The 23,925-nt window shown below is 42.0% G+C and overlaps 1 protein-coding gene across 1 annotated transcript; it reads left to right on the top strand.

Annotated features, from left to right (window-relative positions):
- Positions 1-250: 250 nt before the first annotated feature.
- Dmrt99b (doublesex-Mab related 99B) lies at positions 251-23,159 on the top strand. Its single transcript, XM_076388449.1, has 6 exons — positions 251-925; positions 3,795-4,146; positions 18,938-19,060; positions 19,577-19,851; positions 20,320-20,617; positions 21,478-23,159. Exons 1-6 carry the CDS (start codon positions 656-658, stop codon positions 21,801-21,803), a joined length of 1,644 nt encoding a protein of 547 aa, XP_076244564.1. The 5' UTR covers positions 251-655; the 3' UTR covers positions 21,804-23,159.
- The last annotated feature ends 766 nt before the right edge of the window (positions 23,160-23,925 follow it).

The raw sequence follows: 23,925 nt of genomic DNA, 5'->3' as shown, positions 1-23,925 counted from the left end.
GTACCCCGACACCCGTACGAACGGTGGTGCCGCCGCTCTTCTCTGTCGGCGAGCTTTCGGAAGTGTAAGCGCGTGCGCGTGCCGCTACTAGTCGGAGCTTTCTCTCTTTACCGTGTTCGTCGCCACCTCCTTCGTGTCTTCCTTTTCTCTTCGGCCCTCTTTCTCGCCCTACGTGCCGGTCGAGAGTTTCATACCAGAACGGCGTTAAATGTGATTTCTTCGGTTGAAGTAAGAAGAGCCCCGTTGCGTGGCCACGGTTAGCCCGGTTCCGCGGGTCCCGTACCCTCGAGAGTAACGATCGAAAGTGTGGGGATCGGTGGTCGCCTCGGCGAACACGACGTGGCTCCGTGGAACGCGGATTGAGAGCAAGGAAATCGTATTGCAAGGCCCGTAGCGATATGCAGTCGGTGGAATGAGAGACTTTCGGTAGTGATCAGCCTCGCGGCTTGTTTGGAATGACACCCGCGTCTCGTGTTAGTGTACACTGGGCTTTATGCTCGGAGACTGATCGTTGGTGATCGCTCCTCCGCGGACGTGCAGTCGACGATATGACCGCGGAACATCGTCTGTGACTGTTGTTGATCTAGAAGTAGATTAGTGATCTCTGGTTCGTTTCGGTTCTTCTCGCTCTTGTTGAAGTTTGACTTGGTTCGAGATGTCGTTACCGCGGGGTGTGGGTCTTGGTGTCGACGTGGGTCAATTGATGCAGCATCAGCAGCAACAGCAGCAACATCACGTGCTACCAGCCGCGTTCTTTCTTCGTGCCAGTGCCGAGAGATACCAAAGGACACCGAAGTGCGCGAGATGCCGGAACCACGGCGTCGTATCGGCGCTGAAGGGCCACAAGCGTTACTGTCGCTGGCGGGACTGCGTGTGTGCTAAATGTACGCTAATCGCTGAGAGGCAACGTGTTATGGCTGCTCAGGTAAAGTGTTGTTAAACAGAATGCATAATAACGTAGCGTTAATCGTTTGAGGAGGTCTATCCGGCTTGGGTATTGTAGGAGTGAAATTGTGTTCAAGTGGTTCGAATGTAAGTAAATAAGGGAATTGCCTGGACCGGAAGTTCAGTTTAGCTGGCTGCTCGATGGTTCGTTTTGGTGTAAGAATACATAGTTTCTTCTTGAGTGATTATCTGTAAATCGTTTCTGTATTTTTTTTAAATATATGAATGTTTTGAGTAAAAAGGTAGCGCGTAATTGTTTGTGAATGGAAATTGTTGAATTGTAATGCATAGCGGTCAGAGAGTAGTGGTTTTAATTGCATTGCGCTTTATGTTTGACAATCCAACGGACATCGATTATATTATTTATTATTATGTTTGATATGATTGGGTTAGAATTTGGTATTCCAATGTTCATTTTATTACATGTCAAGCTATATTGCTTATATAAATTGCTTATGATAAATTTCTTAAAAAAAAATATTCTGCAAATAGGAATGATAGAAAGAATAATATAATGCCCAAGTCTGATATGTACCTAACGTTATCTAAATGACTCTATAGCTAATGGAATCACAATTCAAACCAAGTCGTATAAAGTGATATATTATTGCAAATTGTATTATTGCTACTGTTGACGAACAATTTGTACGTTAAATAGAATGAAGAAAATATGTAGAACCATTTAAATGATAACCTACAAAATTCAAATGGTTAATGAGTTGAAAACAATATTAGATGGATGAAGTAACACTGGCTTAAACTTTAGTCGAGTATTTTTATCCTCGAAAATAGCAAGGTACTTGTAGCAAATACGATGAAAAGCATTCCGCTGGGACGCGGGTTAAGGGCGCCGTTCCTTTTTCCCGTGACATTCATGAAATGGATCAAGGAAGTGTGAACTAATTCAATTAGAATCGACTAAAGGGTCTCTTGAAACATGTGACTTTTTCCTCTTATTGTTTCCTATGTTTTTTAACTCGAGGGGCACGCGAAACCACTTTTAACCCACTGTGTAACCATGAAAAGGTCGTTACCGTCGCAATCAGCGTTCTGAACTCATTATTTACTGTTTACACACATGAAATAGTCAAGTGCTTAAGTTTCAATTCTCTGCAATTGTCAAATCCTTGATAGAATTCCGAATGCTGTAACTTGAATCGTCCATTATAACATTATACTTTGAACCCTTTCATTGAATCATGACATCGTGCATGTACTTGTGGGGACTTCTTCCCGATTGCTTCTGTATCGTATCTTCTGAGATATCTTCGAACGACACGTCACTAAATTCATTCCTATTCTTTTGATCCAAAGTCAAATTTTGTGCACTTACACTATCTACCTCTACAATAATCTTATAAATGATAATTGCTTCTGTTAGTGTTTACATTACTAGTGTGACTTCTGCGTACAGGTTCTTACATTGAGTATTTTATTATAAAACTATTTGAGGAATTGTATTAGGGGAAGATTGGATAAAACTGGGTAGTTGAATAAAATAGAGTATTTACTTATTGCTACAGCTTTTGTAAATTCGGCAGTGTAAATGTACGGGAAACAATTGAAAGCCATAAACTATATTGCGACGCGTAGCTAATGGATAATAGTTTACGGAAGGTTATAGTCTCGATATCATACGATGGTTTTCTCACATTTTGTAAAAGAGATTTGTGAGTGTTTGGTCAACAATGTACAAAAAGTAAGTACTATGTCTTAAGATTTTATCTGGCTTCCTAAATATGTTTTTATAATATCTATAACTCGCTTGGTTAAATAATGCCAGACGTTTTTTTTATAGAACTGCATTGGACAAAACAAGGTACCCTATTTTATTCAATCAATTCCAATATTATTATTAAATCTATTATTAAAAACGTAATTCAATCATATACAAGAGGAATAGGTTTATAAAAGAGGAAATAGCACTTGAAAGGAATAAGGAGCATCAATGAAAGATATAATATAAAATAAAAAAGGTTTACTGTTTGCGTTCCTTGTTTAAATTATTAAAACAACTGTTATTACTTTTTTGTAGTAATGACTTACATTGCTTTGTATACAACTCGTGTATAAATCATTTAAAAGTAAGAATTAAGTATTCTTACATTGATTTATATTGACTTGAATAAGTACCCCGTTTTATCTGACTGGTTAGGTTGAACGGAAGCAAAACCTTTTTAAAAAAATACAGTTTCACGGGAATCGATCAATAACTATTAAATGAAAACTACCTTACACACCTCATTGTATATGATTAAATGAAGAAATTAAGTCTAACTCGCAAATGTGGCTCAGGATAAGCAGTTAAATTCTAAGTACTCCGTTTTGTCCAACCTTTTCCTTACAGTAGAACCTCAATCAGCTATGTAAAGTCCAGTCTTATAAAACAAGAGTCAAACCTAGGGTTCAATATCTACTAACTAATTTTGTTATTTTCGGTAGACTGTTACTAAAATATAATTCAAGCAGGATATAATTGGCTCCCGGTTAATTGAAGTTCTACTATACTTCTAATTGATTATTGCTAAAATTCAATACATTTTAAAATTATGTAGAGCAAATGAGTTGAAAGATACTTCTTCCCTATAAACTTATGTGAGTAAGCCATCAGGCTACATTAGGAAACGCTGTCTCAGTTATGCAATTTTTTAACCCTCCCATACCAAGAATCTTAATTCCCCAGCTACGCTAGGTATTACTATCCAAGTTACCTAAGGGTCGTATCCAAAATCTCCTGTTACTCGGCTCACGTTCAAGTATTCTACTAAATTTCTTTGACCTATCATTCTATCCACCCTCATACATAATCTCGACTCGCGATTTCTAATTGAAGAGGAACTGGTTCGCAGGTCGCGTTACGGAGGCAGCAGGCCCAGGAGGAGAGCGAAGCGCGCGAGTTGGGGCTGCAACTGCAGTATAATGCGGGCAGCTGCACCACCGCCCCCGTTCTCCCTGGTGCAGCGAGTGCAACCACGCCAGCTGGTAGTCCGCCCCCGCACCCGGCCCATGTAGCGAGTCCAGCTGGACTGGCAATTCCAGCGGCGGCGGCAGCCGCAGCCGCGGCCGCGGCCGCTCACATACAAACGCAATTGCAACACCAGCAGCCTGATTGTGGCCTCTTGCAGCGAAAGAGGCTTCCGCAGGACGAATATCGACAAGTCAAGATTGAAAAGCAGGATTCAATCGTTAGTGGAATCGCAGGTGAGTGCATCATCACTAAACATGAAGCATCTTCGTCCTCCACAATGTCTTTAATATGAGGACAGTAGGTGGTTGAGAGAGACCCGCAATTTTGATCTCTTCTGGGTCCCCGCATTGGTGAAGAGATTATTGTTGAGGTTACTGAAATGCTTTTGAATATGCTCCAATTACTATTTACAACATATCTACCAATAAGTAACGTTTTCAAGAGTTTAGTTTCGCTAGGGTCATATGTACTTATGTTCTTGATACCTTTAACCAGTTAAGGTCATGAAGTGGATGTTTGCGAGGTTTTTAAGTGTATGTTCACCGTGAAGGAACGGGAGCACGCGTTCTTATGAGAGCGAACGGCACGCGTATGCACTTCACGAAGGGTGAGAATGAGGCAGGAAAGGCGAAGAAGCCTAGAAAGGAGCGAAGGGTTGTGCGCGGAGAGAATTAAAAGCCGCCACTAACGAGTATGACTTCTTGCTTTGAGTGGTATAATAAGGGGCCAGGAGTTTGGCCATTATTTACTTAACATTATGGTCTCTGGCCACTTGCCCTATTTAGTCGTATATGTTCACGCACGTTCCTAATGGGTACTCATACGCAATTCATGCGTGTTGAACGCATGCGCTTTTTCCCCCCCTCTCTCTCTTCCTTTGGTCACGTGCCGTATTTCCGCTGCTCGTATTACAGTTTTAACGGAATGTCAGAAAAATTTTGTTTACAACAGCTGTGAACAACTGTTTATAGCAGTTGTGCTTTTGTCGTCACGCCGTTTATCAGAACAGACACGCACATACAGAGAAAGCAGAAAGTAGTCGTCGATTTTTAGAGGGATTTCGCGAAAATGGTCTAGTCATGTTGTTGTAGACGAACTTGACCACAAATTTTGGTTATTTTTCACTCCTATCGTTTCATAATCATTTTAAATCTATGAAATAATTAAAAGTAATTAGTAATGGTTGTAGAATGCGCAACGAATGCTTGGGAATAAATTTACTCATCAGAAATCACTTTTCACGATTCTTTTCGCTCCTGCTGCACTTGAAGGCACGACGAGGATATTTTAACCGAAGGGGGTGGAAACTTCCATTTCACTCGGTTTCAATTACACCTACGCTCCTCTTCTTCGCATGCCCAACAATCTTCCTTCGCCTCTGGAAAGTCGAGGGGTCGGAAGTGCACAAGAAGATGTCTCTCCGCGTTCGATCTTCGAAACAGAGTGCTTACAGTAGTGTACAGACGGGCTACGTCTTCAGTCGAGAGAAGTTTAGCCGTAATTGAATTTCTCGGGCCAGTGCCTACCCACCGCGGGGGATTCTCGACTGGTTTGTTGGTTGGTCGGTCTCTGTATTCTTGCTAGCTCGAAGATCCTGAGCTTGCCAGGAGAGGGTTGATGCACTATCCTTCTCATCTCCCTAGACGTAGACAGAGTCTCGACGATATTGTACGTATCTCCTAGATATCGTTCCCCTCTTATACTCTGTACCAGTTGGAGATCAGTTGCTCTTTGAACTGGGAAGACTCACTTCAGACTTCACCCTCGATTAGTGTGGGGTCACTGTCATTCTGTTATAAAAATGATGTAGGATACAGAAATTTCATGGTACCCCAATTCATCAATTTCTGCGGGTTACTTCTTGTACCATTTCATAATTATAAATGAGTTATCTACATAATGTTGAATAAGTAAATTTTTAAAACATTTCAATTTTTTCTGATAAAATCTGGTCCGACATCAAAACAGTTATTCTTCCACTATATTCTTGCAAAACACCCCAGTCTTCAGTTTTGCCCTATACTCTGAAAAACAATCCAAGGAACTGCGGTCAGCTCGAAGGGTTCCAAGAATTTTCTATTTCGTCTTCAGACCACCGTTAAGGAAGGTAGCAGAAGTGTCCCTTCATAGCAGAAAGAAACGGTTGGAGGGCATCGCTTTCTGGATGTCTCGGGGCAGGTCCTGAGCCAATTTGGATGGCACGCATGTCGATCTCGCATATCAAAGGGGAGCAGAAACGTGTACCGCAGTCATTACGTCGAAAAGGAGGACACAAAGATTTGGTCTTTCCATCCAAGGATTCCTCGAAGCAGGGAGGATACGCTTTGTAGACGTCTATACACACGCGAGTGGAAGAACCGTTCTTTGTGTGTACGTGTGTAGTACACCCTTTATCCTGGAGGATCACTCGGCTCTCGTTGGTGCTCGTGGGGAGGGGGTGGGGCCATTATCCGGCAGTTTCTCACAGTAGAAGCTTCTTCGAGTGTCCAAGAAACTTTGTGAAAGACCAGTTCGCTTCCGTTCTTCCTCTTTCGTGGCTGTGCAGGACACCAGGAAATTATTTCACTCGACTGTGTACGTTCGCTCATCGTCTCCCCTTCATCTCACTGTTCTTCTGCTCCGCGGGAACAGGGTGATGGTATCGCGATACTTAGAACAGTCGGAGCTGAAGGGTCTTCCAGGGTGACGGTGAAGAGGAACCTTTTCGAGTTTTCGTACTGTCTTTGATGGGCCGAAGGTTTCGGAAGGGACACTCCTAGGATGGGAGGGTGCGATAACCTGTTCAAAATGTTGTCATGATACGTTTCAGTTTGTCAAGTCACTCGAGAAATGGAAATCAGAAGATTCTTTGGGGCGACGATAACTCGGAGTCAAAGAGTAACGGTGGCTTATTACCTTATGGATTTTCATAATCTTTTAGTAACTGTTATCGTCAGTAATTAAGTTGCTAGTCTCCAAGAGCCAATCGAGGCGATCTGATAATTAATGTAGTAGTCAGTTTGTTCTAAAACTATCTAGTTTGTAGCAATTTGTAGTCGAAACGATTTTCAAAAGAGAAACATCTTCGCCTCACAGCTTTTGAGACATCGACGAACCAGTATTTATATAGACTACGTACATTAATCTAATGAACATTAACGAAAATGAAAAATGTACCATTAAAAAGCTTGTATTGTCTAAATTAAATGATTCGTACACTTTTTACAGTCGATAAAGAATTATTTACAAACATTTTCCTAAATAGACTTGAAATATGATGCATATTATAACTATGCATTTGAAAATAATGTAGAAAAAATGGGAGTCTGTTCGAAATACGGTTCCGAAATACGGACCGCTTCCAAGCGGTTGCTAAAATGTTAACACTTTAACGCGCGATTCTTTGATCAAAAAGAAGATCGGTTTTTTATTTGTGAAAGGCTTCAGTGGAACACATTTTTGTGTAATACTTACATGTGTCAGGACAAAAAAATGTTGATAACTTAATATGCAATGCAGCTCCAGTTAACTCGAGTGTGCATATTTAAGGAGTCAAAGAACAACGAAGAGGCGAGACACAGTGAAAAACTGCAATCACGAGTTTATCGCGAAGTGTTTTATATTCATCCCTGATGGTTTTCCTTTTCACCGGGCGATTGTGGCCGCCTGGATCGTTTTTCCCTTTCAATTTAAAAGAAAGAAGAACATTATTCGGAAGCCCGAAACGGCTCCGGAAAGAAGCGACGGTTAATCAAATGCCTACTTCACTAAAGGGCTTCTTCTTTCTTCTGTTACATCTGCACACTCGTGGAAGAACAGTTACACGAGTACCTTTAATTAAGTCAGTTAAATTACGATATTTTCTCGATTTGGGAAGAGAATTGACTTCAAATACTATGTCAGATGAGATACCCAATAATAATAATAAAGTTAAATGCATATAATTACTTAACAGCGAGAATAAATCAAATATGAAATGATAGTAGAGAAGGGAGCATTGATTTGAGTCTTCGATACTTCCACTCCTATTCAGTTCAATGTTTTAGTAACAGTCAAGATTCTATTATAATTAATGCTCCCTATAAGCTCAATTATTGCAGTATTCACTCGAATATTCTGTTTACTATTATTAGCTGACAACTCTTGATTCAAATTAAGCTCAGTACTTATCATGAGACAGTATAAAAGAAGATATATCATCCTTAATACTTTCAAATCTCGTTCAAAAAACACAGGCATGGTGGAAAACGTGGATTTGTCAGAGAAAAAGGAAATTTCTGTCAATCAAGAGTACGGATTCTTCATGATCGCAAAACTGAGTAAATGTTCACGTAGGACAGAGAAAAGGGGGACGCTGGCAGAAGTTTTGTTCAAACACACTTGAAAACGTGCTTCCACGGCGGCGTTGCACGTGTACGTGCATTCGAAGGAGCGGCTACACCTATGCAAATAGGGATAGAGTGGTCGGTTTAAGGCTGTTCCCGTGGCCATGTTCTGCGAAGCCATGCGCTGACTCTTTGCAAACAATGTTGCCAGGCACGTCGCGAAAACATAAGTAGCTGTGGACCTCGTACTCAATATTCCAACTTCGTGAATCCTTCGTTGAAGTCGAACGACATTAGCGATTCCTGAATGTAAAGTTACAACGCAGCTCTGTCGTCTTGAAACCTTTGAGTGCTGTAACCTCAGAGATCTGCTAAACAAATCTACCATGTTCTGCTGACAAGAAGAGTCCTGAGACCAGTAGATCTGCATTGCTGCCAGGGTTCTTCTTGTCAGCAGAACACTATACTTATCCTGAAGTACTGAAATCCCATGGAAATATGAACAACACATTCAAAACCAGTGTACTTTGCCAAGACTGTACTCTGCGGCTGATAACAATCTTCTAAGTATAAAAATGACTTCAATGATGTATCCTTGGCTAATGAGGAAAGTTATTCCTTGACCCAACGGGTGGCTAAGTCATCTGTCCCCAACGTGATAAGTACATACTACCTTTTGGACATATCGATACACGATGCACTACTATTCTGAGTTTCTACATTTAAGAGATTGATGCCTAACTGAGAGGGCGAAAGGACACTGAAAGGTACAATAACAATGTCAAAAAATCAGCTCAGCTTTAACAGGGGTGGATAATCGTTGGCACTTCGACAAAAACGGAGGATTGAATTTACGTGATGGGCGAAGGAAGGCATTCCAGAGGGCGGGGTGCACGAAGCGTAAGAAACCGTGGCGAGGAGGCGTCGCGCGTCGTTTCTCGGTTTTCCACGGGATCGTGGCGAGGAGCATGACAAGGCGCGAGAGGGCAAAAAGGGGAGCGAGCAGGAGGAAGTGAAAAGAGTCAGAGGTCGAGTCCACCCCCTCTGGTGCCACCCTCCCCGTGGCCCCTGTTGGCGTTCAGCAACCGTTTACGAGGCATAAACGCCGAAACAAAAGGCGGCTGGGCGCGAAACAATTAAAAACGTTACGCCCGATCGCTCTCCACCGTTCTCCCTTTCCCCCTCTTTTTTTGTCCCACCACCCCCTCGGCCCCGATCCCTTCCCTCAGACCCTTGTCGTACCCTCTCGCTCTGGCTCTTTCACCACCCATCGAATCCAGAGTGAGTATATACATCTCCCTACGGTCGCTTTCACCCCTTTCACCCGACGCAACACACGAAAACACACGGACGGATAAATCGACGCCCACACATTCCAGCTGGGAAACAAAAGGGAATCGCGACGATTTAATGACTGATCGGGCTGTTGCTCGCTGTTTCTGTCGTCACTGCTCACTGGAGGACCTTCGTTCCTCTTCGCTTCGTCTTCTGGCTCTCGTTACTACCGAGTTCGTGATTCTTGCTCTTCTCTATGACCCTCCCTTCGAGACCTTTCTCCTCAATTCTGGTTTACTCGGGTTCGTTTGGATTCTCTGTCTCGTTTGCTTCCTTCGTTATTTTTGTTTACTCGTGGTTCAATAATTATTACTAGTGACCTCTTGTGCCTTATATTGGGAAAATTTATTGTTATTTTCTGGGGGAAGTCTTCTATTTTTTCGAATGTGTTAGTGTTGATCTCTCAATTTAAGGGATGGCTTTCGTTTTGCACCTACTTCTTCTGTCCACCCTCTTTAAGGGTAATTTCTCTTAATCTCTACTAGTTCAAGCCACTGTCTATTTTTTTATACGTTCTTCAAAACACCCCTCATTTTCATCCCAATTAATCCCACCCACAATTCCATTTCTCATTCCATTTCCCATTCCATTTCCCATTCCATTCCCTTCATTCTCACTTCTCAGCCTGATTCTCTTTCTCTTCATCACCGTCACCCATTTCCCTTCACCGCTGCCTTCGCACAAATCTCCCTTTCTTCCCTCCTTTCTACCGCTCCCACTTCACTGCCCTTTATTCCCCTCTTCGTCTCCTTCTTTCACCCTCTGTCTTCAACTTTTTCTCCCGCGTTCACAATACTTGCTTTTCTTCCTGCCTGCCAGCCAGGACCGATTTCCCACGTCATTTTTCGCGCGTTGATCGGACCAGCCACTGCTATTTTCCGGGCGTATCGATACGTAATAATGAGAGTCCTTTTGGCGTCGCTCGGCTCGCCGTTCTTCTAGGGCGAGTACGCGTGCAAAACGGCCGTGGCAGCGATTGCTCTCGGGGCTTCGTGACTGGAATATCTCGTGCAGTCGGCCGCCTTTCACCGTCGTCGCATCAGATTAATTAATCTCACAGCGGCCGGGCCTGGAATGTTTTCCGTGGCAAGATCCGATCACCGCCAAGAAAGAAATGAGAGGTGCGTTCTGCCGCGACGGAAGCAACGATAATGCCGAGCTGAGTCGACAGAACCGTCTCACGATTCAGTTCGAGCTTATTTGGGGCGAGAATTCATCGCGATCATGTCATTGTGATTTTTTGCTGCCTTCGTGGAAGGAATAGATTTCTGAGGAATTGGAGAAGCCGACCTGAAAACAATAATTGAGATGATTAGTCTAAAAATTTGATTCTTTCAATTAGTAAAATAGGATCCTTTTCTTACTGGCATTTCTGTTTCTTTATGAACTTTCTGCATATCTGTTATTTTAAAAAATTTGAGCTTATACTTCAAATGAACAAATACACTTACAAGATAAAAGTTGTATTTTTAATACCTACAAGTTTAAATAATACTTCTAAGATAATATTTGTATTAAAGGAACCTTCCTTTGAGGATCGAGAATAAATTAAAATACAAGTCTGATGTCTCTGAAAACGAGATTTAGAATTTGGAACGTCTGTATTTGGAAAATGAAGACAAAAAAATGTGACTTACGCTCTTTTTCTTTACAACTATAGGTACATGAAGTTCTACATATAACACAGTAACCTTGTATCTTTTACTGTCATTATTACTCATCTTACACAAGCCTTGCAAGCGTAGCTGTGTAGCAAAATTTTATTTCAATTTTTTACGCCACAAACCGCTCGCTATTTTTCTTACCATCTCTAAAGTGCTTTCCTTGCGCGAGTCTCCAGTGTTTGCAGAGGTCGTCCATGAGTCCACAGCCATCGACGTACAAAACTCGCTGAAACGAGGAGAAAGAACGTAGCTCCGTTGATTCTAGAAGTCACAAACAGCCGGTTATTTTACGATCCTCCGAACAATAGGAAATGATAATTCATAGTGGGTGCTTTCTGTGACCCTCGCATTACTCGGGGTCTCGAAAAGCGACGGACCACGAGGTTCGTGGTACTGCGGGGTTGTATGAGTAACCGAGGCTGTTGATGATAACTGTAACGCCTCGAAGGGGTTATTTATTGCGAAGATTCGACCCGCGCCATCCTTTATAATTTTTCTGTTCCCGATAGAATACAGGATTACGCTGTATCATCGATTTCACCCTCTTTTTGTACCCTTTCTCAAGATATCACGATTTTTTGGGAAAATGGATAATGCTTTGTATCTAAAAACTTGTATTCTGGGTGAATGTTTCTGAAAAAGGGACACAGCATATGCGAGTTTACAACCTAGTTTTATAATGAATGTGAATTATAAATAAAAATTCAGAGCTATCATTCAAATTCTCCTAGTGTGTACTACTGTATATATTGCAACTTAACAACAATAATAGATAGTTACAAGCATAGATAGGTAGCATAGATAGGTACAATAAAGACGCCTCCTATTTCAATGATATTCAAATTCGAAAGATTTCTACTAAATTATAAATCGGCTTTCTATTTTTTCTTTAAAATCCTTGAAAGTATTATTGTTGAATACTTTCATTTTTTCAAGCAAAGTACTTTTGCTACTTCAACGTCAATGCTTTTCGCGACTTATTGCTTACAATATCAATTCCTGATAAACTAACCGATTGTGTACGCGTTGCAAATAAAGCATTGCTGTCAATGTCGGTCGTGTGCACTTGAACTAAACTAAATTAACATGTATACTCTGGAAACCTTGAATTTGCATTACAGTTATTTATTTAGTATGGAGTTCATAATTATGTTGTTGGACTTCCGGGTGAAAAACGCCATAGACCGATTATAGGACTTTATAATATATTATATTTCGGTAAAGTTTCTATTTTCAACACCAGTTACAACTAAACATTAAGCTAATCGATGTGACGACACATAGTAAGTGCAACTGGAGTACATGATTGTAGTATGGATAAGTCTGAATTTTATCTGAGAGTTAGAGTAGAGTTTAGTAGAGTCTACTATAATGTCTAAGAATATCTAAGGTTGCGTTCTTATATAGGCTATCGAGTATAATGGGGATTGAGTGGGGAAGCCTGACGAATTTGCACTTTGCATAGACAGTGAAAACAGAAGTGACTAATAGTGCTTATTCATAGCGCAAGACTAACAGAACGTTGCTCATTCAGCAGTGTAAATGTTTGTGAAGTATGAATAATCATAGTAAAAATGATTCTGAAATACGGAATGGAAAGCTTAATTGACACTTAATAAAATTAGCAACAAAATTGAATTTAATTAAATTGGATTACGGACGATGATGGTCCACCGAAAAAAGCCCGATACCCTTTCAGTGGACCAGTCCAATCCCGTATACAGTACTTTTACACAAATTCTGTGTTATGATTACATAGGTGTGCTATTATCTAATAAATTTCGGGCGACTGTCCGCAGACACGAGTCTACGAAGGGTTAATTCCTTAGCGACGGGTTCCGTATGTCGGTGTCGTACAGACTCCTATATCTTCCCACATTTCCTACATTTCTGTCGAATGCACATAGCATGCATCATACCATAGTTCTATTTAGAATTAGTCAGAATTCTTTTAAAGAATCGATTAATGATTCAAAAATACCTACAAACCATTTAATACAGAAAACACAAGCTCTCTAATGATATAATTCCTGTGACATTATCTGTTAAAACATGCCACCCTTAAAACTGTAGGGTTTCCACAGTTTTCGCTCTACAGTCTGAAACTACCATGTCCTTCAAGGGTCACTTAGATTCGTCATCGAAGCGATCTCTATCGATGACAGTTCTCGCTGGTGGGATGTACGGTTGCATTCTTACTGGGCTCGGTGCGATTAATTGGATGTGGCGGGCGTACAAGTCCGGGAGGCACTCTTGACCGATGACAAGACGCCACTCGAAGCAGATACACGCGGGGCTGGAGCGTGTGCACACGGCTGACGCGTTGTTGTAGGTCTACGCCCTAACCCCGCGGCGCGGCGCGTATCAGCGTACGGTGGAGACAGACGCGGACAATGGAATCATGCGAGGACAATGCCGAATAATTTAGAATGGCATATAGATATCGGGAGCTTCCGGCCTACGGCGGCGCTGCATAATAGAGAATAGGAGTAATAGGACACAGGCTGCAGGGCAACTGTGGAGGACACGAAACATCCCTATAAATTAGGCTTAGGCCGAGCTGCCGTCTCTCCGCGACCGTTCGTTCCTCGATACAACCTATTCTTATCGGCACCGCTGATTCACCCTCTACGATCCTGACCCACGCTGTGCTGGAACGTCGAAGCTGGGTCGTCTCTGTTTTTAGTATTCTGAGAGGGAGAAATGTTATGAAAGAGGTGACGAAACCATCGTGATTCTTTTGACGCTGAGGTGAAGATTTTTGTATTTTTCTGGTGATGGGTTGAATCGGTTATGGTTAAGGGTTGACGTAATTTTGAACAGAGCACAGTGTTTTTAGTGGAAATTCTTCAAATTGCTCCAATGGTATGTAGTATGCAGTGCAATCTTTGAGAGTTGATGCAGTTTTAAGTTGAACCACTATAGGGTCCGCAGAATTCCAAAGGAAGGATAGTTCTGTGTAGGTTTAGATTCCTCGTACCAACTTCCGAATTCTATATTTACTGTTTGGAATTCTAAGTTAATCGGATAGAGAGCAATAAAATATGATCAAAGAAATGTATTCCCAATTTCGTTATGTCTCAATTATCCCTCTACTGAATTGACACGCAATTCTAATTCATTCTGTCTACTCTCTTCAACTGAGAGACTCCAAAGCGAAACACATTTAATACCCCACTGCGTACGTCACAGGACGCACCGTTTCAAATAAAGGATTCCATTCACCTTCGAATCCGTAATAAACCCTCTAGCGTTACAAGGGGGTGGGTATACTGGCCGTGTTCTTCGACATCGAAACGAGTTTTATTAACTTCCTCGCTCGCCTCGAAGCATAGACCCAGGGCGCAGGGACACGTTACACCAAGGAACAGCAGAAGATCGAGAGGAGAAGTTAGATCTCGTGTCGTGTGTGCCTGATGACAGAGAGAGAAGGAGAGGACGAGAGATTACAATAAATCGCACGCACCCTTCTTGAAATACAAGACACGAGCACCGATCCGATACCCGGGGATACAGCAAGGAGAACCAGGAAAAAAGATTCCTGCTTGCGATACTGTGTTCCCTTTTGTGACCCGTTGTGTCGACGTATTTCAAGGGCGTGACCTATCACAATAGTTTCCATTTTCACACCTTTTCTTTTCATCTATTGATTAGAAAGGTACAATTTTGGAATGGGGGGTGGGGGGGCATGCAGAAGGAGAGGATAATCCGTCTTCCACTTTGGCGAATTCGAATTTCAAATACATAGGTATACTTACACTATATTCAATGTTCTATACGTAACTATCACATTTTGCTAGTATTTTCCCTCGTCATTGGACCTGGAATTACGCTGTAATCTCTATTTACAAATTTAATACCGTCCTCAACATCGAGCATTAAATTTACCCTATATCTACCTTGTCAGTGGCAAAGCATGCACACTACCACATACGAGGACACCCATGTCACGCAAGTTCACGCTCACCCCTGTTGCGTCAAACAAGAGGGTGACTTTGGGGTCGAGACAAGGGGTCACCAGGAAGAATGATATTTTAATAACTGTCTCATAATCCCACCAGCTGTGTGATATCAACGCACAGAGGCCTCTTCTTTTGTGTTGCGTCGAGAATTTTCTGCCCGTCGCATTTAGCGGCTACATTAACAGTCGACCACGATATTGCATTCCTTTCGTCTGAGTTCGTGCCAATGTCGATTCTCATTAATTTCGCCGTAGAGCAAATTAAGCGAAAGAGGATGTCACTGCTCAGCACATTGAAAATTAGTGTATCAGTAGACAGCATCGCTGGTGGATATTTACTATCTAATGTATCTAGGGATCTTTGGATAGTAGTATTTTGGAAGTGGTTGGACAAAAATTATAATAATGTACCGCTAGATGGCGAAATCGAGACTTTATAATTGTTTATAAATGAAGAGTTTATAACAAAAACAGCCCTTGTAAAATTTTACAATGTTTTTAAATAATACATTCTAATGGTTGAAAAAGAGATTTACAACACAATATAATTTATTCCATCAAGAACATAATATACAGGATGTCCCAAAACTGATGGTACAAGCGGAAAGGAGGCGATTCTACACGAAAAATAAAACGAAAATGTAAAATAAAAATTTTAATATTACGCTTCGTTTCCGAGAAAATGGGCTTTGAATTTTGGCCGAGCACAAATGTACTCAACTACAGTTTTAGAGGTTTGAGGGGTAAACGAGGAAAGGAAAATGCTTCTAGCATACCATAGAAGCAGTCAGTGGTCAGATTGAGAGTATTCCTCTTACCCCATGTATCCTTCAAGTAGGGAATCATCTCCTTTCTACTTGTACCATCAGTTTTGGGACATCTTGTATATGTGTTCGTATTATGATAAATATTTTGTTAAAAAGAACATTAAGTAATTTAACAAGACTGATAAATGCTACAGTATTCTTCTGCTTTCCTAGCAAAAAAGTAGAACTTGATAAGGGTTGCTTTTGTTATGCACTCTTCAATTATTATTATTATATGTTCCAAAATTGAGATGTAGTGTTGTTCACATGATTCAAGAAATTTATGCTATTCAAATATTGATTATAGAGACAATGACTATACCATTAATAGAATCAAGAGTTCCATATTTGATACTTTTTTGGATGTTGCATAAATAAAGAAACATTACTCAAAAGAGGTGCATACTTGACATATCTATTAACCAGTTTAAATAAAAAACAAACGTCCACTACTCTTCTGCTCTTACACAATCCCTGCTGGCTAACTTTAAACAATTTGTGAAACCTCTTTCCCAAAACTTGGTTTGTTCGATCTTTGTTTTTCATTGCAATCAATGCGACACAGAAAATTGATCGAATCAAGTCGTTCCCAACTGCTTCAAGTGGTCAGCTTTCTGATGCAGCAGGGTATCCAAGAAATACGGAGACCTGAATGCTGGCTGCTCTTGAAATTTTCTTCGGTGGTCGTTACCAGGCCGCTCGAAACTTGTATTTCTACGGGTACGATTGGGTTCAAGTGAAACGGAAAACCGCGACTCGTTTATTTCTTGCGCGACGGTCGTTACCGGGGACCTCGTTACCAGTAAGTATTGGAACCTGGAAACTGCGATATTCCGATATCCTTTACCGTTCCCTAGGAAAGTTACCATCGGTAAACTTTTTCGAACTGCAAAAAATCAAGTGGATGTACAGGCGATACGCAGTGCGCAAACATTTTCAAACATTTTGGTTACAAGGTCCTAGAGACGATGAAGTTATTACAACATTTAAGCCGGCGATTGACTTTCCAGGAAGCTGCTAGCTTAGATTGCTCTCTAAACACAACTCAATTACCCAACGCAGGTTTTTGCTTCTTCTTCGTGTATCTTGTTTAACGCGTTTCAGCTTAAGAGAAACCATTTAAGACTGTGTTATATGAAAGCAAACGAGGATTTCACGTGAAGACGTACTTTTTAATGTATCCTCCTCAAGTTAGTCATATATTTACTCTATTGAATCAGAGTTTCACTTAGCAGACTCACTGTGAACATCAATGTTACCCCACAGGTATCAAAGAAAATATTATTCCAGACCAATAAATCCATTTGTTCTGAAGATTCTTTTTAATCCCAGTTTCGTTAATAGTTCCTCGTAATTCGATTCTACTTCTGTTTCCCAGTTTACCTGAAATTCCACAGTAACTTCCGTCGGAAGATTCCCAAAACGGCCCGGGCCACTTTCACCCTCTCTCACTGCCTGCGCAGGGTTAGGCAGCCGTTCGATCGTTGAAAGAAGAATCACTGTGTGCCTTGGCTTGGCTCTCGAGGTTGTTAGAAATAATTGCACAGAGAGGGCCGTGGTTGAAAGTAATACCCTGGTCTGGAGAGTGCCGTTATAACGTGCGGAGGCGTATGCACGTGCGCCACGGCCATTGAGCTCTCGCCAATGCGTGAAAGAATCCCTGGGCCGGCGAGGGGGTGCGTTGCTCGCTGAAGAAAGTCTGCTCCGGCTGACCGCTCGTTAAAAAGTTTAACCGGCCGTTTATTAGCGGAGCTCGAAAGAGGGAGGAAGAGAAAGAGAGAGCAACCTCGAGGAAATGTTGCCTTCCACCCTACCGTTTCACCCTGACCCAACCCTGTAACCCCTCACTGGCCTCCCTTCGCTGCTCGCGAGCTTAATTCTTGACGCGCACGCTTCCGATAACAAGGTTGCTTCGAGTGCCTCTCCGACGATGCGGGGTGGTTCATTCGTTCTGAGCAACTATAACAAGTGTCCCCGGTGTTTAAGTTAATTGCTGTTGGATGGTTCTCCTTCGCGATGCTCAGTTTCTCGGCTTGTGTTTAGCTGTCGCTTTACTGGTGGTTTGGAATGGTGTTTTTGTAGATGAAGGAGTAGTTGGTGGTGAATTCTGGTGGGGAATTGGATGAGGGATTGTTAGATAATTATTCGGATATTTAGTTTTCTTTTAATATTTAGATGATTTTTACTTATCAGTAGTGCCCCGCAGTTGCTTAGCTATGTCGATTTTCACCTTATGTGGTTTTGTCTCTTTATTAGCTTTTGGATTTGACATGACAGATGGAATGGTAATTTGAATATTATTGCATCATATATCTTCTGCATTTGTTTCTCTCTTGGTCTCCAGTTTATTCAGTACCTACATACTTCCTTTACCTCTAAAAGTCTTTTGCCTTGATAGCAGCAGCGATAAGGCTGTGGCAGGATAAGAGGTACCACTATAGGTGTCCTTAAGGACCAGTTGGGCGTTTAACATTTAATTAATTACATAAAGTTTTTGTACGCTAGGCATCTAATATCTACGTCCTTCTCATTATTTAAGTTCTTATCTTGAGCAGCTGCCATTTAATTTTCAATCGGTTAGTCACTACTCACACTTTATTTCAGTTTAATTTCAATTTAATACTTTCCAAAAAGTCAGTTCCAAATACCAGTATCTACACGATAAAGAAATATAATATTGCTTATTGCAATTAGTTTGTATCGATACCACAAACGGTGCAAACGAGAACGCTGCACCGGGACTCATATACAAATGGGAAATACCTCATTGGGTCCCGCAATGAAAGATGCACAGCGTTCTTTGAACGGTGTCAAGGATCACATAAGAGTCAATCTGGCATGCGTCGTAGAACAATACAAAGTGTTTGTCGGCCAGAGAATTTCATGGGTATTGTGCGTATCAATGCGTGCTTTTTCTTCTGCATCACGAACGATACGCCCTGTTTTTATTCCAGGTACAAAGAGGTCGAGAATCTCTGAGAGCACTACGGGAACAATGCTTTCCACGAGCGACACCGGTAACGAAGACGACCGTGACTCTGACTCCGGTGGAGAACTTCTTGCTGACCGTCCATTGGGTAAGGCTCCCTTCTGCGTCAAAGTTGTGCTAATTCTGCCGCTGAGTGTCTTTGGAATCGCTGGAATTTCGTTGCACTGAAACGCTGGTAAACTTTATCGAACGTGACGATATGAGGAATAGTATTCAAGTTTGATTTAAGAGGTTGTAGACGTAGGGCTTGAAAGTTGCAAGAGTGGAGTAACTCTTGAGAGCATCTCTGTAGCTGAATAGTGATACAGCGGTCCGAGTAGTAGATCTATAAGATGTTCTATAATAGTTCTATAGTGTACTGGTCTGGTATTTGGACATATGTAGGTATTCAGGTATTAAATACTGGGATTTCAGGCTCACTGATGCGCTAGGTCTATTTAGATATCTAAATAGCAGTCGCTTAAATACTGAAAATCCTTAGATACTCAGGACGTCGTTTTCTTGTACTCAAACCTAAACACTCTGATACTTCACTACTTGATAGCTCATCTGTAAGTTGTCAATCTTCTAAATTCTAAATGAAGCGCTATCATTTATGTAATAGGAGTGCCAACGTCAGTCGGAATGACGGAAAACGAGACGACAATGAAGCGGTCCAGTAGTCTGAACGATTCCGAGGAGGGAAGTCCGGAGCCAGGCTCTCAGAGTCCAACGCATACACCACCACTGACGCCAGCGCTGACGCCACAAAGAGAGGACACGCCGGCGCCAGAAAATCTCAGCCTTCGCAAAAGCGGAAGTCCACAACAAACGCAGCAGACCATCCAACCAGTAGATCTTGTGCAACCTAGACCTAGCCCTCCGCTGCCTTCGCTGGCGGTGAGTTTTGTTCGTCTGGAAACTTTGTGCCTTCAATTCGAATTCATTTCCAGTCTTTTGATGATCATTTATGGACACTCTTGGAATTGGGAAAGAAGTCTTAAATTACCGGAACATCTGTTACGATTTAGAGACCAAGGACTCCAGTAGTGTTCTATTTAGAGCAGTCCTGAACAATCAAAACTTCTCTGCTTTTGTTACCACAGTACGGGTAACTTGAGCTACACATGTGAATTAACTCATCATCTCTTATTTTGAAAGTGAAATATCATGGTGATAGTGTGACATCTAATTTAGATTTTTTCTTTTGTGGTTCCACGTAGATTTATAGTTCTACGTATAAGATTAAACTACTTACCCAGATTGAGAGGGTCCAAATCGATTGTTGATAAATCAATTCCTGTTTAGTCAGAATACGAACGAGTTCGATCGTTCGGTAAAAAACAGAATTTCTGGCCTCTGTTTCAGGCTGCAGCGACGGCGGTGCACTTTCCTCCGTACGCGCCACTGTACGGACCAGCGGCCAGTTCCTTGTATTGTTCTCCAGCTCTGTACCAGCACCAGCATCACCATCATATGCCAGAGCCACGCGAGATTCAGATGCAGATGCAGATGCAGAACATTCAGCAGACCTGTGGGCTGCAGTTACAGCAGCAACAGCAGCAACAGCAGCAGCAACAACAACGTTCCCCTGTGGACGTTCTTCTGAGAGTATTTCCCGGAAGGCGTCGTGCAGACGTGGAAGCTCTGCTGCATCGATGCAAAGGTAGGTCTACTGCAATCCGATATCCGCGGCTTTCATTCGCGGAACAGAACTTGATATACCCTCTAGCCAGTCCCTTTCAAATGATTTGGGAACGCTCGACATTCCATAGATCGTTCTCGAGTTTCCATTTTAATACGCAGACGAATATTCAACCCTTTTGGTGATGAGGCTTAAGTTCAAGAGACCCGTGAATATTTTGAGGCCTGATTGATTGGTGTAAAGTCTTTTGAGAAGGTTTCTAATGGGGAGGGATGAGTAATTAATGTTTAAGTATTCAATAGTCGTGGGATTAGATAAGTAATAAGTCTACAAGTACTCTAATAGTATCAATTGTAATAGCGTTACAATGTCCCTAACTGCTGGTTTCTTCTTAGTACATATACTTTAATTTACCATTAGATACGTATGGTATAGCATAGGTGCATTCCCAAGCTTGTGCGGGGAGAGTTAATGTCATTTAGGGTTGATTTCCGCGTTAAAGTATATACAAAGAAACAAACTTGAAGATAACATTAACTGATTCAGTTAACAGGAGTAACATAGTGTAGGAAAAGATTTTCTGTCAATCCCAATTCCACGTTCTACCTCCACTATTTCTACTTACATAAACTATACTATTCCATCCTTTCTCCTCAATAATAATCAAGACTCAGTTCAGGGCTCTCTAAAATTATCTGCACCTAGTTTCAACCTAAACATAAAAAACCATCCTCCCCGTCTTTACCATGTCCAAGTAGAACAAATCGTAGCAGTCGGTATCGAATCTAAGTCGCGTTAAGTCTCCTCCAAGCAATTAAGGCCCCCACACACACACACACTATTATCGCTATCAGAAAGAAAGCAAGGTGTCTGTGTCGCAGGCGACGTAGTCTCCGCCATGGAGGTGTTGGTCTGCGAGGATAGTCTCCAGCCGAAGTCCGCGTTCTCGCCTCTGGCAGGCGCGTTGGCGTCGGCCGCGGCGGCGTCCGCTTCGGTGTCGGCGGCGTACGCGACCCGCGCCGCGTACTGCACCACTCCCATCCCCTCGACCAGACACAGGTTCCTGGCTGCGCCTTACGCGGGCACCGGTTACCTGCCCACGGTGATCAAGCCGCCCAATCAGAGTCTGCATGCGAATGGGACAGGCGACGCCTATCGGGAAACCAGTCCCGACGACGCCAGCGACAAGACTAGCTACTCCGAGTGACCTGACGACGCACAGGCCACCACCTGGTCTTACCTGCAATAGCCCGGGGGGCGACGGGAGGAAGGAGGAGGGACTTCGATCTGGGAAATGGTGCGGTGATGGGATTCGACTGGGCAGGAGAGGATTCGAGCCTAAGGAACTCGCTGAGGTGACGAGGAAGCCTTCAAGAGGGGCCTGAGTGGAGTGGATCTGTTGAGAGTACAGAGGAGAATGTGTGAATGGGATGCTGGGTGATGAACTTTTGAAAATGATGAGACTGTTGGGAGAATGGAGAGACCCCGAAGAATGGTTTATGGTCCTTGAAGTATAGGATGTTCCTGAGACTCTAAGAAAGTGCTGAATGGTGGATTCTTAGGGTTTGGTAGAATGTTGAAACCCTGCAGAATAGTTCAAGGCCATCGCGGTGTGAAGTGATATCGATTCTTGGGAAAGTAATGTTGAGGAAGATTGGATAATGAACCTTTGGGAGCAATGAACGATATTTCTGAGAAATAGTTAACAGTCGAAGGATAAGGTGCTCGCTTTCCCCCTGATTATAATATCTCACTTTGCAAGTCTCTGCGCTTGTACTTCACATACAAGGATCAGCTTCTTTTGGAAGGAGTACTACTGAATCCTTTTCATATTCTTAACAAAAAGTCGAAGTCCTTCAGAGAAAGAAATTATGACACGTGGTTCCATGTTATAATTCACAACGGAGATGATCTCCCTAGATTCTGCTGGTGCTCCAAAGCCAACTATCGGGTACAGACTCGATAACGCCGGTCGGCGTGGCCAGTAAAACTCAATATACGCTCCGTACTAATTCCGTTTCTTCCAACTCGACATTCGGCGAACTCGGAGAAGACGGCTGAAATATATTTAAAAGGAATAAGTTGTGCGTCGTATCGAAAGGGATGCAATCGACAAATAACAGGACGTCAGCCTCGTTGTAACGATATACCTTTATACATGTGTAGATAAAGTGGTCGATATAATTAAGCCGTATGTGTGTAGGTAATGTTCGACAAAATATTATCGTCGGAGGAATAAACGAAAACAAAATAAATACGGATCTTGTAAATAACGCGGGAATTGCTTTAGTTAATCTACCAATCGCATTAATCGAACAGCTGTCGCAGAGTATGTTAGAGAGTGTTACGAGAAAAGAAAGAAAAAAGAAAAGACGTGAGAGCTGCACGACGCGGATTGTTGATGCGCGATATAGCGACGATTATACATAAGTGTTTGCCTGTAAGTATCACGGCTCTAAGATGTTTAGATTTTGCGGCCGGACGCGTCGTTCTTTGTAGTTACCATATGTTAATCCGAAGAAATGTATAGACAGAATATAAGAACAATAAATAAGATATTGATACTCCATGCACTGCGTTGGTGAATCCTTCAAGATTTTCCTCTCCTTGATAGTCTTGATACTCCTGTTTTATTTGACTTATTTGACTTTTGAAGAAGATGCTTAACTTTAGAATTGGATTCGAGAGAAGATTTAAACGTATCTACTGTCTACCATACCTGATAAGGATAAATGTTGATTAACCCCTCCGACCTGACGGCGTTTACAATATTTTTTTTCATATGACGTTGAATCGAGCGTTGGGTGTTCAGGACCTACATGTACTTACAACGATGTACTTACAACGTCCTGGGTGTAGGGACGAGAATAGTACGTCACATCGTTTGGTTGCATATGATGACTCGTGTAGACGTACACTGTGTATGTACGTCGGTCGGGTCAGAGGGGCTAAAGTGTGTAACATTTCAGAATTACAATATATAATCAGAACATTAATATAGTACAATTTCGATACTGTTATCCGCTTCTTCAGTCTTTGTTCTTTTGCAGTCATCAAGGTTTTACTGTAGCACTAGTAGTTACAGTCAAAGAAAAAAGAACCTTCAAATATTAAACTAGAAACCTTTTATCTCTAATAACAAATACTGAACAATCTTTAAAGACAGGAGCCGTATGTGAACTCACATGAGATTACTAGTTTCATATAAGCCAAAATTTCGACTAACTGCTTATCACATTCGGTGTCCTATTCTTAGATTTTCTCACAACTACGATTTTATTTCGACTAAGTTAAATTTTACCACTCTAGAGTATAAAAAAATTAGAAGA

This window comes from Calliopsis andreniformis, chromosome 2 (genome assembly GCF_051401765.1).
Source record: "Calliopsis andreniformis isolate RMS-2024a chromosome 2, iyCalAndr_principal, whole genome shotgun sequence".
NCBI lineage: Eukaryota > Metazoa > Arthropoda > Insecta > Hymenoptera > Andrenidae > Calliopsis > Calliopsis andreniformis.
This window is presented reverse-complemented; position numbering and strand designations above follow the sequence as displayed.